The sequence below is a fragment of the Haliaeetus leucocephalus genome, unplaced genomic scaffold (genome assembly GCF_000737465.1).
Source record: "Haliaeetus leucocephalus isolate CR32 unplaced genomic scaffold, Haliaeetus_leucocephalus-4.0 Scaffold240, whole genome shotgun sequence".
Lineage (NCBI taxonomy): Eukaryota > Metazoa > Chordata > Aves > Accipitriformes > Accipitridae > Haliaeetus > Haliaeetus leucocephalus.
In genome coordinates, this window is record NW_010972676.1 from 4,371,405 (window position 1) to 4,384,379 (window position 12,975).

Below are 12,975 nucleotides of genomic sequence, written 5' to 3' on the forward strand. Positions count from 1 at the left end.
AGTCTGATTCTCAGTGTAAAATCCATTCCATCTTTTATACCCTAAATGCTTGAGCTCATTGAGGGTGAATGAAAGAGAGCCTGGAAAAGAGCACATCTTTTGTCTGTCTTGGGAAACCACACTGCCCTTTCATGCCACTTGAGTGAGGGGTTGGAGCAAGCAAATGTCCAAGCAAATACTTAAGGTTTTTTCCAGTACCTCATAATTACTAAAACAACTGTGTGCTGATCCTGTAAAGATATTCATAGGGTTGATTACAATTATTAAGTGTGGTATTCATCTGGCTAGATGTCAACATATATAGCTGAGCTCAGCTTCAGCTCCCTTTATAATAAAGGGAAACATATGTGGTGATAGTTGAGGGAATATCCTAAAGAGCCTGTATTTATATTCTAAATGTACCTAATCCCTACCCTCCCCAAACACACCCCCTTCCCATTTTTTCTTTCTCACACATAATAGGAATTATGAACTCCAGCACTTTCATAAAGTCACTGTCTCTTCTCTAAAAATAAACAATATATTCTAATAGAAAAAGAGAGAGAGGAGCCAGGCTTGAATTAGAGGTCATAGATACAGAATTAATTTGAAATTTGGCAGTTGAGTCAGATAAGATTGGCAAGGAGATTTCCAAAAGGCTGCAACCGTAAATTGGAAATAAATGGAAAAGGATTATGTGAGTGGGAGACAGCTTTGAATCTATAATGCATGTCCCGAGACTGACTTGCTCATAAAAGAGCATGTGTTTAATGTGTCATAAAATATTTAAGCCACATTGGTCTTCATTTAAATATTTCATTTTTAAAGTTGGATTCTGGAGTGGCTAAAAATGAATTCAGCTTGTGTATCCTTGCCATTCATACCAAGGATAAAAAAAAGTATCACCAGAAAGTGTTTGGGGTTTTTTTTTCCCCATCCAGACTCATATTCTACAAGATTTTTTTTTTTTATGTTGTCTTTTGTGTCCAAATAATTTTTTTAGTCCTTGCTATAGCATCTGTTATATAGTATTCCTCTGAGAGAAACTATGGATCTATTATATTAGGAGGCAGTTTGGAGGCAGAGTGAGTTGCTGCCAAGAAGGCATTCATGTATGTGTGTGTGAGAACGTAGGTGAGTGACTGAGATGTCCAAAAGGGACACTTGTCTGTGTTCCTTCAACTACTTCTGTTCCAAAGATTATATATGTCTGTAAATAAAGCAAGATATATTTTGAATGCGCCCATGTTCTGCATCATTAGTTTTTTTCACTGTTGGGAAACTAAACTGTAAGAATCTGAACATCTGCTACCACCTGGCAGCTCAAGTGGCTTAAGGAAGGAGTGACAGCAGTTAGAAAAGACCACCTCTAAAATACTCTCTATTTTTCCTTCTGCTATTTTCTTTAACTTAATACAGTCTTCTTAATTTAGCCCCAAAATAATTTAGCTCAACACTGATGTTTGCACTATACCTAGGGAATAGTCTCTAGGGCTTTAAGAAACCATTTAGTAATGATAGAGGAAGAGGGAAGTACGTGACCAGAGCTGCACTCACTGCATCATGCTGTACGAGCACGTGGCCAATGGCCCTTTTGGACGTATTGTAAACTGGTGCCTGAGTCTGTACTTCCCCCTTCTATAACAGCATGTGACATACAAATGAGTCCTCACTTCTCCAGTATCACTCTGGTGCATAAGACTTAGTCCTCCCCGGTTATAATTGTTTTATACTATTCCTCACAGGTGAAATCTGTGCTTTTAAAATCCATGGACAAGAAATGCCCTTCGAAGCTGTTGTGCTAAACAAGACATCTGGTGAAGGTCGACTTCAAGCAAAAAGTCCTATTGACTGTGAACTGCAGAAGGAGTATACATTCATCATCCAGGCCTATGACTGTGGATCAGGACCAGGTGGAACAAATTGGAAAAAATCTCACAAGTGGGTGACAATGAGGAGAGTTATTTTTTTCTTTTTTTTTGCTTTGGCATACATTTGCTCTACAGTACAGATCAGATTGCAGGGCTCCTTTTTATATTGTAGTCAAGTAGAAGGCAAATAAAACCAAGACGAACCATTCTTGCAATAGTCCATCCGCTTTTTATTCCTTTTTTTCCTTTTAGAAAATATTTTTCTCTTTTGCCTCCTGCAGTTTGACCCATTCTGCAATGGTTCCAGTTGAAGCTTTTAATAGGATGCCTGTTCAAGTGGAGAAACACATCTCTGTCTTGGTTTATTTTTCCATTCTTGCTTTAATGTTAAATACATTGACAAAACAGATTATCCAGGACATGGGAGCTAGTTTTAGTTGATACTTACAAATTCTAAATAGGTTTTGTCTCTGTTCATCTAATTTCAAATGGTAAGAAAAGAAAAATCATCCTTATTTTTTTAGTACGTGCATGTATATAAGCTGCAACAGTGTTGCCTTTGCACAGTGTGTTTCTGACCTCAGCTTTTGGACAGCAAGTCTTAGAGGAATTCAAATCCTCTGGAAGAGGTGGGTATTGAAGGTTAATAGGTGGTACTTTTTATTGTGGAGCCAATTCCCTGCATAAGCTTAAGTGGCACAGTGCCTATTTTCCCCTTCAATTCATGAAACCAAGGTCCAGAGCATTTGTCATTAAAGATGAATTTAACTCACGTGTAGATGTATAACTGCTGTACAAATTGTTCATTTTGCTGAGAGCCATTTAAATAAATGATTAATAGTAATCATTCTTCCTTTTGCTCATCCAGGATACCTGACAATTAAAAATTTAATTAGCTCTATAATGCATGCTGAACTATGTCAGGATATTTAAAAATAATACACATTTAGAAGGAAGCCTCCAATATCAAGTAACCATCAAGTTACAGAAACAGGTTTTGCTTCATATTATTAAATTTTATTATGTTTTTCCCTCGCATGTCAGTAACAAGCTAGTACATTCTGCTTGTGGAAAATTTTAGTCTAATCCTGACCAAATGAAATCTGGCCTATTGGAACCAGACTTTGTTACACTTTCTCATAGTGGTTTGTATAGTAAGCCACACAGTAAGCTAGACTGTCTGGGGTCCCGACATTTACTACTGGCTCTGCCGCTGATATAGAAAGTCACTTCACTTATCTGTCCTTCTGTTACCTCACCTATCAAACCAGATAGCAAATTCTTGCAGAGGAAGGCCTTCAGAGTTTGCTCATTAAATACTAAAGGCCTGTTATTTTTGACCCTCAAAGGTTTACATGTACAATGTTGTAACTAATTAGGTAATTATAATCAGCAGAAGGTGAGAGGCTTATTTAATATTGAAGAATGTTCGTAAACTGACCATTTTTAGCTAGCGAATATGTAGGACTAGTATAATTCTCTTCCTCTTTTTTTGTTTATTAACCCATTTCACACTGGAATGATACCACTGACTTTCTGCTGGGGTCCATTTTAAGAGGCAAACTGATTTTAACAGGGAGTGCTGTGAAGCCCTCTCCCTACAAGCTGTGGCACTAGGTTTTTTTTGCCAGGTGCCACATGAAGATACTAAACTGGGCAAATTAAACATAGTAATTAAATAATATCTCATTTTAGAAGATGTCTACATAGTTTTCTAGGTATGTTTTGTTAGTCTTTTAAAGTGTTTTTGAAGCAAACTATTAGTGATTTGTCATGATTAATTAATTTTTCTCTTTGATGTGTTTTTTTACCTATTTTAGGGCAATGGTCCATATCCAGGTAAAGGATGTTAATGAGTTTTCACCAACTTTCAAGGAGAGTGTGTATAAGGCCACTGTGACAGAGGGAAAGATCTATGACAGCATACTGCAGGTAGAAGCCATAGATGAGGACTGTTCCCCGCAGTATAGCCAGATCTGCAATTATGAGATTGTCACAACCGATGTTCCTTTTGCCATTGACAGAAATGGTGAGTATGGAGAAGGAGCAATTTTAAGTTCTGGGACAGATAGCAGTAATTTCTGTAGATAGTGTAATTACCTACTGATACTGGCTGATAACTTGGCTTGAGTTTTAACTCAAGAAAGTAATCCTGTTCTCATCTCTGAGAAAGAAGGAACCATTAAACTGGGAAATTCCATCCCTTCTACATAAGATTTGGTCAGAAAGTGCCACAGTAATTTATTGTGGAAATTAAAACCCCAGTGTTAGATAAGCAATACATTTCTTTGCCACTCAGTCCATTCTTTTGTCTCAGATCTAGTTTCCCATCCAACTGATGACTTTTCCTAATGCAGCACGTAGCCCTACCTGGTAGGGTTTATTCACTGGTTTGTAGCTAGTCCCATTCTTCTGAACTTTCTGGAGCAGAGTCTAAATGTAGAATTGACAATATTGTGGATATTTTTATTGATTGTTGAAACTTTCGGGGTGTGGGTCTGCAGATCTACCCATTTGTGGTGCTTCCTGAAGCAGGTCCATTATTCTGCAGTATGGAAGAAAATATGCTTTGGGAAGCAGTATCATTTTTTAATGGGTTTTAGATTTTAGTTGGGTTTTTTTAATGTATATAATATTGTAGGAAAAATAATAAACCATATTAAGTTTTCCACATGTAGCAATTTTTGACCTTGGCGGTCCTGTCTGTCAGCTTCCTGCTTTTCCCCATCAAGTTCTCACCAGGGAAAACCACAGAACTTTACTCTGAGTTTGGGAGAGGTGGCTGGGCTGCATTAAAAATGTGTTGAAGATCCTCTCTCTTATTCTTTGCTTGCTCCAAACAATGCAAAATAATAGCTTTGTCTTTCAAGTACTTCAGCAGTCCCATATTGGCATCACTTTGTAGATAAGAGTCCTTGTTATTGATATTCATGTGTGCACACTTGTGCAGAAGTTCAAAATGGAAATTCCTGTGCTCACAGAACTTGTTTCCCCAGAACAAGCACCCTGTGTGCATGCCCAGCAACGCTCTGATTTATCTTTCCTAACAGAAGCATGTAATCAATGTTGTATGTAGGAGGACAATACTCTTTGGAGTTTAAATCTGATTTTTGGCCAAACTGGAAATTGAAAGTATGAATGGAGCTACTTTTTTCTCTGCAGTCATTTTTATGTTGAGATGTTTTATAAAAACCTTTTCCCATATTCAAAAATGATTCATTTTTATTTGTGCAGTTCTTGCACAATGCACAGCTGAGCATCAAAAGATAATAACCTGTTAGCATCAATAAATTCTAAATGGCATTGGGGAAAAAGCCATCTTGTTATAATGCATTGGGAGGCAAGTATACTATATAGGAGGTATAATCATAAGAAGTATGTTTGTGTTTAAGTAAATGAGGTCCGCTGACACAGTAATCTTTTGCCAGAGCAATTGCACCAAGAATTTTTTTACAGGAAATGGGCATCTGAGAGTAGATGTTTGTGTGCAAATTCCTAGAAGCTTTTCCTCTCTATGGATTTTTTTCTAATTGTCAGATTCCCATGTTGTCATAAAAGGAAGTTCTCTGTGTTTCTGTTTGAAAGCATTATTTTCCAGAGCTTCATGTGACTTGCCAGTATGGGGCTGGGTACTTACACAAGTCACAGGTGGTTTCATAATTTCATACCAGGTTTGTTTAAAGGTATTATGGATAAATAATACACTGAGATTAGCACTATACAGAGCAGACATTTCTACTGCTTATTCCTTTTCAGCTCCTATCACACAGTGCAGCTGGCTCATGAGTGGTCATGGGTTCCTTCCAGTCAGAGGCATGATCAAAAGCATGTGAAGTATCACGAATCCTTGGTTACGTCTTTGTCCTTGCATGCTTGGGACCTGCTTTTCAGCAAAGGCAATGAGAAAATCACTGATTTAAACATGACTTTAAAGCCTGCAGCGAGTAATTGGTAGAAGGTTGTAATACTTGCAGTTTCTTGGTCATGAATTCAATTAATATTTTTTGATCTATTTGTTCACCAAAAGCACAGTGCTACCACAATCAACAGTAACTGCAGTCTAATTTGCAATTTTTTTAGATAATGCTAATTGCTTAAACCCACTGGGGTTAGAGACAGAGTTAGAATAGATGGCTGCACTTTTATTTTGTGAGAAATATGTTGCTTAGTTCCAACACATTTCACTGCTGAGAATGTCTCTCTATGCCAGCTGATATAAGCTTTCTCTGATCCAAATTCTTTGGCATTGTGCCCATTTTTTGTTACCTATAGGATGATTGAAATAGATGTATGAGATGCCTAGGACTGTCTGTTAACACCATGCTAATGAGGATTTTGTTTATAGGTTTTTTCATCCATTGTGAAAAACAAATCTAGGTTTGTCGTGGTTTAACCCCAGCCAGCAACTAAGCACCACGCAGCCGCTCACTCACTCCCCCCCCACCCAGTGAGATGGGAGAGAAAATCGGGAAAAGAAGTAAAACTCGTGGGTTGGGATAAGAACGGTTTAATAGAACAGAAAAGAAGAAACTAATAATGATAATGATAACACTAATAAAATGACAACAGCAATAATAAAAGGATTGGAATGTACAAATGATGCACAGTGCAATTGCTCACCACCCACTGATCAACACCCAGCTAGTCCCCGAGTGGTGATTCCCCGCCCCCACTCTCCCCAGTTCCTATACTAGATGTGACGTCCCATGGTATGGAATACACCGTTGGCCAGTTTGAGTCAGCTGCCCTGGCTGTGTCCTGTGCCAACTACTTGTGCCCCTCCAGCTTTCTCGCTGGCTGGGCATGAGAAGCTGAAAAATCCTTGACTTTAGTCTAAACATTACTTAGCAGCAACTGAAAACATCAGTGTTATCAACATTCTTCTCATACTGAACTCAAAACATTGCACCGTATCAGCTACTAGAAAGGCAATTAACTACCCCAGCTGAAACTAGGACAAGGTTCTCGTGTCTTCTGCAAGTTATGATTTTTTCTTCTTTTCAGTAACATAAGTGTGGAATTTCATTGCCTGTTTAACCAGATGCTTAGAATCAAATCTAAATATTGCAGAGGACCCCAGAAGTACGGGGGGTGTGAGGAAAACATGCCATTATCAGTTCCAGATGGTGGGTTTTTTTCACCACCAACCCATGAAACTAACCATAAACACAGGCCTTCAGAAAGATGAAGATGCTATTCTATCAGTTGTTTTCTTTTGTGAGATCATAGTCTTTTTAGGCAAAACTTATTTCTTGATTCTAGATCAATCTAGGGAGCATTTTGTTGTCTTGAAAAATCGTATTACAATCGGGGAACATTTGCTGAATGGAAGAGAAAATCCTCCAGACTGTAGCAGTGCAGTCTACTTCACATCACCAAACTGTGTGAGGCACAAGTTGATAGGCACCCAGCACTGGCACAAGAAGCAGCATCCAGCTCTGGTATAGTTCTTGTAGATCTTTGTAAGTTAGGCACCTAAAAGTAGGTAATATAAAGCTTCCCATTTACAGTTGGCAACTTTGACCCTTGGTATGTAATTTTTTGTGAATAAAATTACAACGTTTTATGAAACCATAAGACTAAAAAGAATTGAGTCTTGTATATGATGAGCCTAACTTGGAGGGTAATGAACTCTTGGTCATAAAATACAATCATGTAAAGACAAAGGAAAAATTTGTGCTTTGCTATGCAAAGGATTGGGACTAAAAGTATAAGATAAAATATGTTTTAAGAGACTTTTGCATGCAGTTTATTCTAATTGTCTTCTTAGCAGAGAATCCCAATCATCAAGTGAGTTATCATATCAATATTGTGTAGGCTTTTTTCAGGTAAGAGAAAAATTAAACCACAATGCATGGATCTGTTTTAATGCCAGCATAACAACATTTAATGCATTTTCTGCCTTCATTTGTCAGGGATCATGGTGACATGATCAGAGAATTCAGATACAGATGCGAATTGTCACAGCTCTGATCTACTGGCATCTCTAAAATGGGGATAGCTATATTTGCCATCCCACCACTGAGAAGCACTTCACAAATACATATCAGATTGTTCAATATGAAGATTTTGCCGAGAAAGGTTGGACCAGATGATAGTACAAGTCCCTCCCAACCTGGTATTCTATGATTCTATGAAGATGAGTTACTGACTTATCTGTACAGTCAGTACAGGTTCTATCAAGTTACATACTGTAGAAAATAGGTGTGGACAGGAGCTCATGAGGTCATCCTTTACAGCACTGAGATCTGTGTTAGGAGCTATGCAAACTTCATATTGTCAGAAATGTTGTGAAACTTTATAGTTAAGCATATGCATGTGATATTTATTTATTAAGCCACAATTTCTTTCCATTATCATTCAAAAGTGCACCTTTTTGACAAGAAGCTATTCTAATCCTTCAACTGACTTATGGTCAAACACCTCCTGGTTGGCGGCTCTTGGCAGCTGGGAATGTTGAGCTGCCGATCCTATGGGCAGACTGAAATCGGAGGCCACTCATGTAACAACACTAGCTCACATCTCTTCTAAGAGTTAAAAGATTCAGTTTTATACTTCTTATACACACAGGAAGTAGGTATATGGAATTTAAGAGGCAATTGCCATAGTAAATCAGTCAAGTCTTTCCCCGTTCTTGTGACTGCTCCAAAATAAGATGAAAGATAGCCATAAAAGAGGGAAGTCTGTATCAAACTGACCCTGAAGAAACAGAGGTGTAAATGTGTGTGTCCTCCAGCAGAAATTTTTATATTCCTGTTGTCACTTATCTGTTTGTTGTTTTTTAAAATGTTATAGCTTTGGATATTTCCAGTAAAAGGCAGAGATTTAGAAAGACTGAAAAAAATTAATTTTATGGCCTAATTGTGAACTGTGTAGAAAAGTACTTACTTCTCCCATTAAAATTTTCTTTTTTTAATGTTATTGATTGCCTTTTGTTTATGGGTGAGATGTAAATAGAAATTCCGAGTCTATAGTCTCTAAAACTTTAATTAGTCTGTATTTTTAGTGCTTCTCTTCTGTGTCTACTTTTTAATCGTATTGATTAAATTGTAAAATAACAAAGAAGCATAAAGCATCAGAGGTAACAGAAAAACAGAATAATTAAGAAATCAATAAACTATTGAGTAACATCTGCAAGACATCCAAATGACCTTTCAGAATAACACCCAATAGTCAGAATCTTTGTAGTCCAAATTTTAAAAGACTGTAAAGAAATACAAATCTTGGAAGACAGATTTAGTGAAATGCAAATGTGTTGTAATGATTTATAAATCATAGAGGACAGTTAAATGTGCCACGCAAATTGTAGTGGTCTGCTAACGTAGATTCAGACAATTTTGCTTTCTTGAGAATTATCTCTGCTGATCGTGGACTAAAAGAATACCAAGGAGAACCAAATAGGGAATTATAAAGATTCATGTAAGAAAGAATATCATGCAGAAAGGAAAGAACAACTGAGCAGTTATTAAATGAATAATTAAGTATACAGTGGCAGTTTTTCTTTAAATCCTCTTAGGCAGGTACTAATCAAGGAACTCAAGACAGTGAGATGGGTAGCTTAAATTGTTTTGCCAATTTCTAACTCAAAAATAATGAAGTTGTTGATATTGTTATTGCGGTTGCTTTTGTGATGGGAAGAGCTATCTACATGGCAGACTTGAAAATGCCTGGCAAGGTGAAGTGCCTGAGAGGGAGCCAAGGAAGCTGTAGGACACAGTACTGTTTCCATATTAGCCTTCAGCAGGTCCTTCTGCTTCTCCATTTGAGAAATAAAATTAGCAATAGGGCTTGTCCCCCCTGTGCCCTGCTCAGAAAGGGGGGGGGGGGTAAAGACTCAAAGTTGACAGAAAATGGGGTATTGGGCCTGATTTATAGCTGCAGATGTAAGGGTCTACTTAAACTACAAATTTTGAACCAGAAGATGGTGATAATTGCAAAAGCAGTCTTTCTTCAGGCCTGACCTGAAAAGTTTTGCATCAGTTTCAATTAAACTACTAAAGTTGGCTTTAATATAGTAGTAGTCAGAAAAGTGTTGGGCTTTGACAAGATAAGGAGTGGCATCAGAGAGAGACACCTGCTAAAAGTCTTTACTTGTCAAACTAATGGAAGTTTAGTGAAAGACTTATTTAAGAAGTTTCGTTTGTCTGCTTTCACCTGTCTCTCATTCATTTGAATGAAAAAGAAACAAAACCCCAAACAATGCCAGCATGCCTAACAACAGATACTTTAACTAGCACCTGTGGGAATCAGAGCACTATGATTGACTAGACTCCAGGATCTGGGTGCTCCTTATTCCAAATTTAGCCCAAACAACTTGATTTTGCAGATTGTGCTTGAAAGCAGTTGTTATATCTAAGCATTGATCCCGAGTAAGTTTGTTTCTTGAATTCTAGAACAAACATTCTCATTCAAAGAAATGGTATAATAAACAGCCCTGAGTAAAAGTGTGAAACATATTAAACAGTCTCAAGTTTCAATTTGAGGAAGAAGTGCATTTTGGTGGAAATGGACAGAATTAAAACGCTGAACTCATTAATTACAAAACCATACATTCTGCATGGTAATCTTCCAATCCTGCAGGAAGTACTCTGAGAAAGATCTTTCCCTTTCTTTGTAGAAGTTGTAATGTCTTTGTTCCCAAAACAGGTAATTTGTCACCTTTATATATGTGTCAGGTTCAGTAGATAATCTCTGTTGTTGCCGAGTTTTATTTTCCATGTGCTGTCATATCAAATACCGCTAAGCGCTCTAATGTAGAACGTGATTCTGGGACTTTTCCTTTTTTTAAAAAAAAAAACAGGGAAAGGTGTTATAGGGCTAAAAATCTCTCTCACCTAAAGGGTAATAGCTTTAGGGAAGAAAAGAAGATACTTAGGCTGGGGAGATGTTCAGCAGTAGATCTCGAGAATGCGACTGCTGTGTTAAAGCAGTGTATTCTGGGAAGATGTGGAAAATGAGGTTGCACCTACTTATACTTTACATTTCAGGATGTAACTGCTAATTAGTCTTAAGTCTTACTTTACAAAGTGTTGTTGAACAGATGTTTTCTAATATAGACATGCCCATATTATATGCCTAGCATCTTGTATTTGCCTAAGAACTTCCTTATTTCTCTGCTGGATTGAAAGAAAATACTTCCCATTCCTTATAACTGTCCTGCCTGTGGATGTCCCATGTACTTCAGAGAGCTTTCTGGACACAAAGGACTTCACCAACCAGGACTCAAATGTTATAGTCTGTATATGCTTATCCAAGAAGTAATTTCTGAATGTTATCTTATATTGAATCTATAGGTAACATCAGAAACACTGAGAAACTGAACTATGATAAACAGCACCAGTATGAGATAATGGTAACAGCTTTTGACTGTGGGCAAAAACATGCAATAGAAGATGTCTTAGTACAAGTTAATGTCAAACCAGTGTGCAAACCAGGCTGGCAAGGTAAGGTTTAATGGTTCATATATTTTAATTTTTGTTTAAATCTCTTTTCTTTGTTGTTTTCCCTCCATCTCACAGTAAGGAAACTAGGGTGCTTATTGCAGTGGTATAGAAAACCATTGCTATTTCTTTTGCTTAATTCATTCCAAGCCTGTTAAAAAAGTGGATAATAATCCCATACTTGTTTACATTTGCCATGTTTCTTCTCTAGTCAGAACAAAGAACAGATTAGAAAAAAGGATAAACTTCTAATTAAGCTATCTTATAATTCTGTCTGAATATACTGCAACATATAAAAAAATGCTTCTGATTTGCCTTTCTCCTACTACTCCTTTAAATAAAACTTTTGAAGCCACCATGACAAGGTAGTTTTCCCATGTGTGCCAGAGTTGTTCAGATTATCTTGTTCCAGGTACAGAATTGGCTTTCATGTGCATGCATGCATGAGTCGAGGCACGCTCAACCGGCAGTGAGAGTGAAAGGCAATTTTTATCTTGATTACTGTCTTCCTATTGAGACGTTTCTGTAGGAACTGATTTTCTAAAAAGATTCTAAGAATCTATGCTCTGTCTAAAATGGAGAAAAACACAGCTGGCAAAGTACTAGGAAGATGGATATGCTACAAATTATAAGGAATTATGATGAAAATGAGGGCTGGATTAGGGACAAATGAACTGGATGTAACCACATTATGCAGATGTCATTCAGGACTAACCTGACCTTAATAATTGTAATTTTTAAAGACAATGATTGAGAAGGAAAAAATCAGTTTAGCTGTTGTACTTGAAGGTAAATTTGCAGACTGACATTTAGAAGGAAAAAAGGTTTTCTTTGTAAAATGAGAAGCCCTGATCTAGAGGACCTTGTAATGAAATGCGTGCAATATCATGATTCCATTTTCACAGTCCTCACTTAGAGTAGAACCACATTTTAATTTTCCAGGGATGTACTAGTTCCCCACCCACCCAAGTATTTTGAAGAGCATTTTTATTTAAACAAACAAACCCCCTATGAACTATTTCCACATTTTCTGATCTTGTTGTTCAAAACCCCATGATTTATTCTATAAAACCAGTATGGTCTCTTTACACTGTAGAAATGTTCTGTTTTCATTTTATGGAGTCATCTCAAATAAATCAAATACTCCTAAATTAGCTTGGAATTTGTATTAAAATGGGTGCGACTGTTGATTTTTTAAAATTTCACTTAGGTGTTTTATTGATTGAATAATTTCTGCAAAGACGCCTTACTAATGGTGTGTTTATATTGTCCGATATTGTCACACTTATTTCATAGTTCAAGCATCAATTATAGGACAGATGGTCATTGCTGGTCCCATCAGGTGGGTATAGACACCGGGTAGCCAATAGTAGTAATTGAAACAACCTCAAATAAGGTTTGTTTTGTGGTTGGGGTTTTTTTGGATGCTTTGTTCATCTTAGATTATGTGAAGAGTTTACAAGGTATTTAAGTTTTTAATGAAAAACTGGAATTCAACTACTGTTATTTCATGCATGCAAAATTTATATTCTTCTTTTCTAGAAGTCAGAACTGTATGTGGCTGATGGTTTGGTTAACACTAGGTATTTAATATGAGCAGCTGCCAGCTTGTTATTTTTAGTGTAATCGTGAGAAAGTAGACAGAGAAAACAGCATATGTAAAGCAATAACTCCTAAAAAAAAGA

At 37.0% G+C, this 12,975-nt stretch overlaps 1 protein-coding gene across 1 annotated transcript in view; it reads left to right on the forward strand.

Moving 5' to 3' along the window:
- Nucleotides 1-12,975, forward strand: part of CLSTN2 (calsyntenin 2) — a 232,763-nt gene that overhangs the window by 139,026 nt on the left and 80,762 nt on the right. The window contains exons 3-5 of the mRNA XM_010568410.1: nt 1,725-1,920; nt 3,671-3,879; nt 11,144-11,293. Coding sequence (XP_010566712.1) covers nt 1,725-1,920; nt 3,671-3,879; nt 11,144-11,293 — 555 coding nt within the window. The remainder of the gene's footprint in view (nt 1-1,724; nt 1,921-3,670; nt 3,880-11,143; nt 11,294-12,975) is intronic.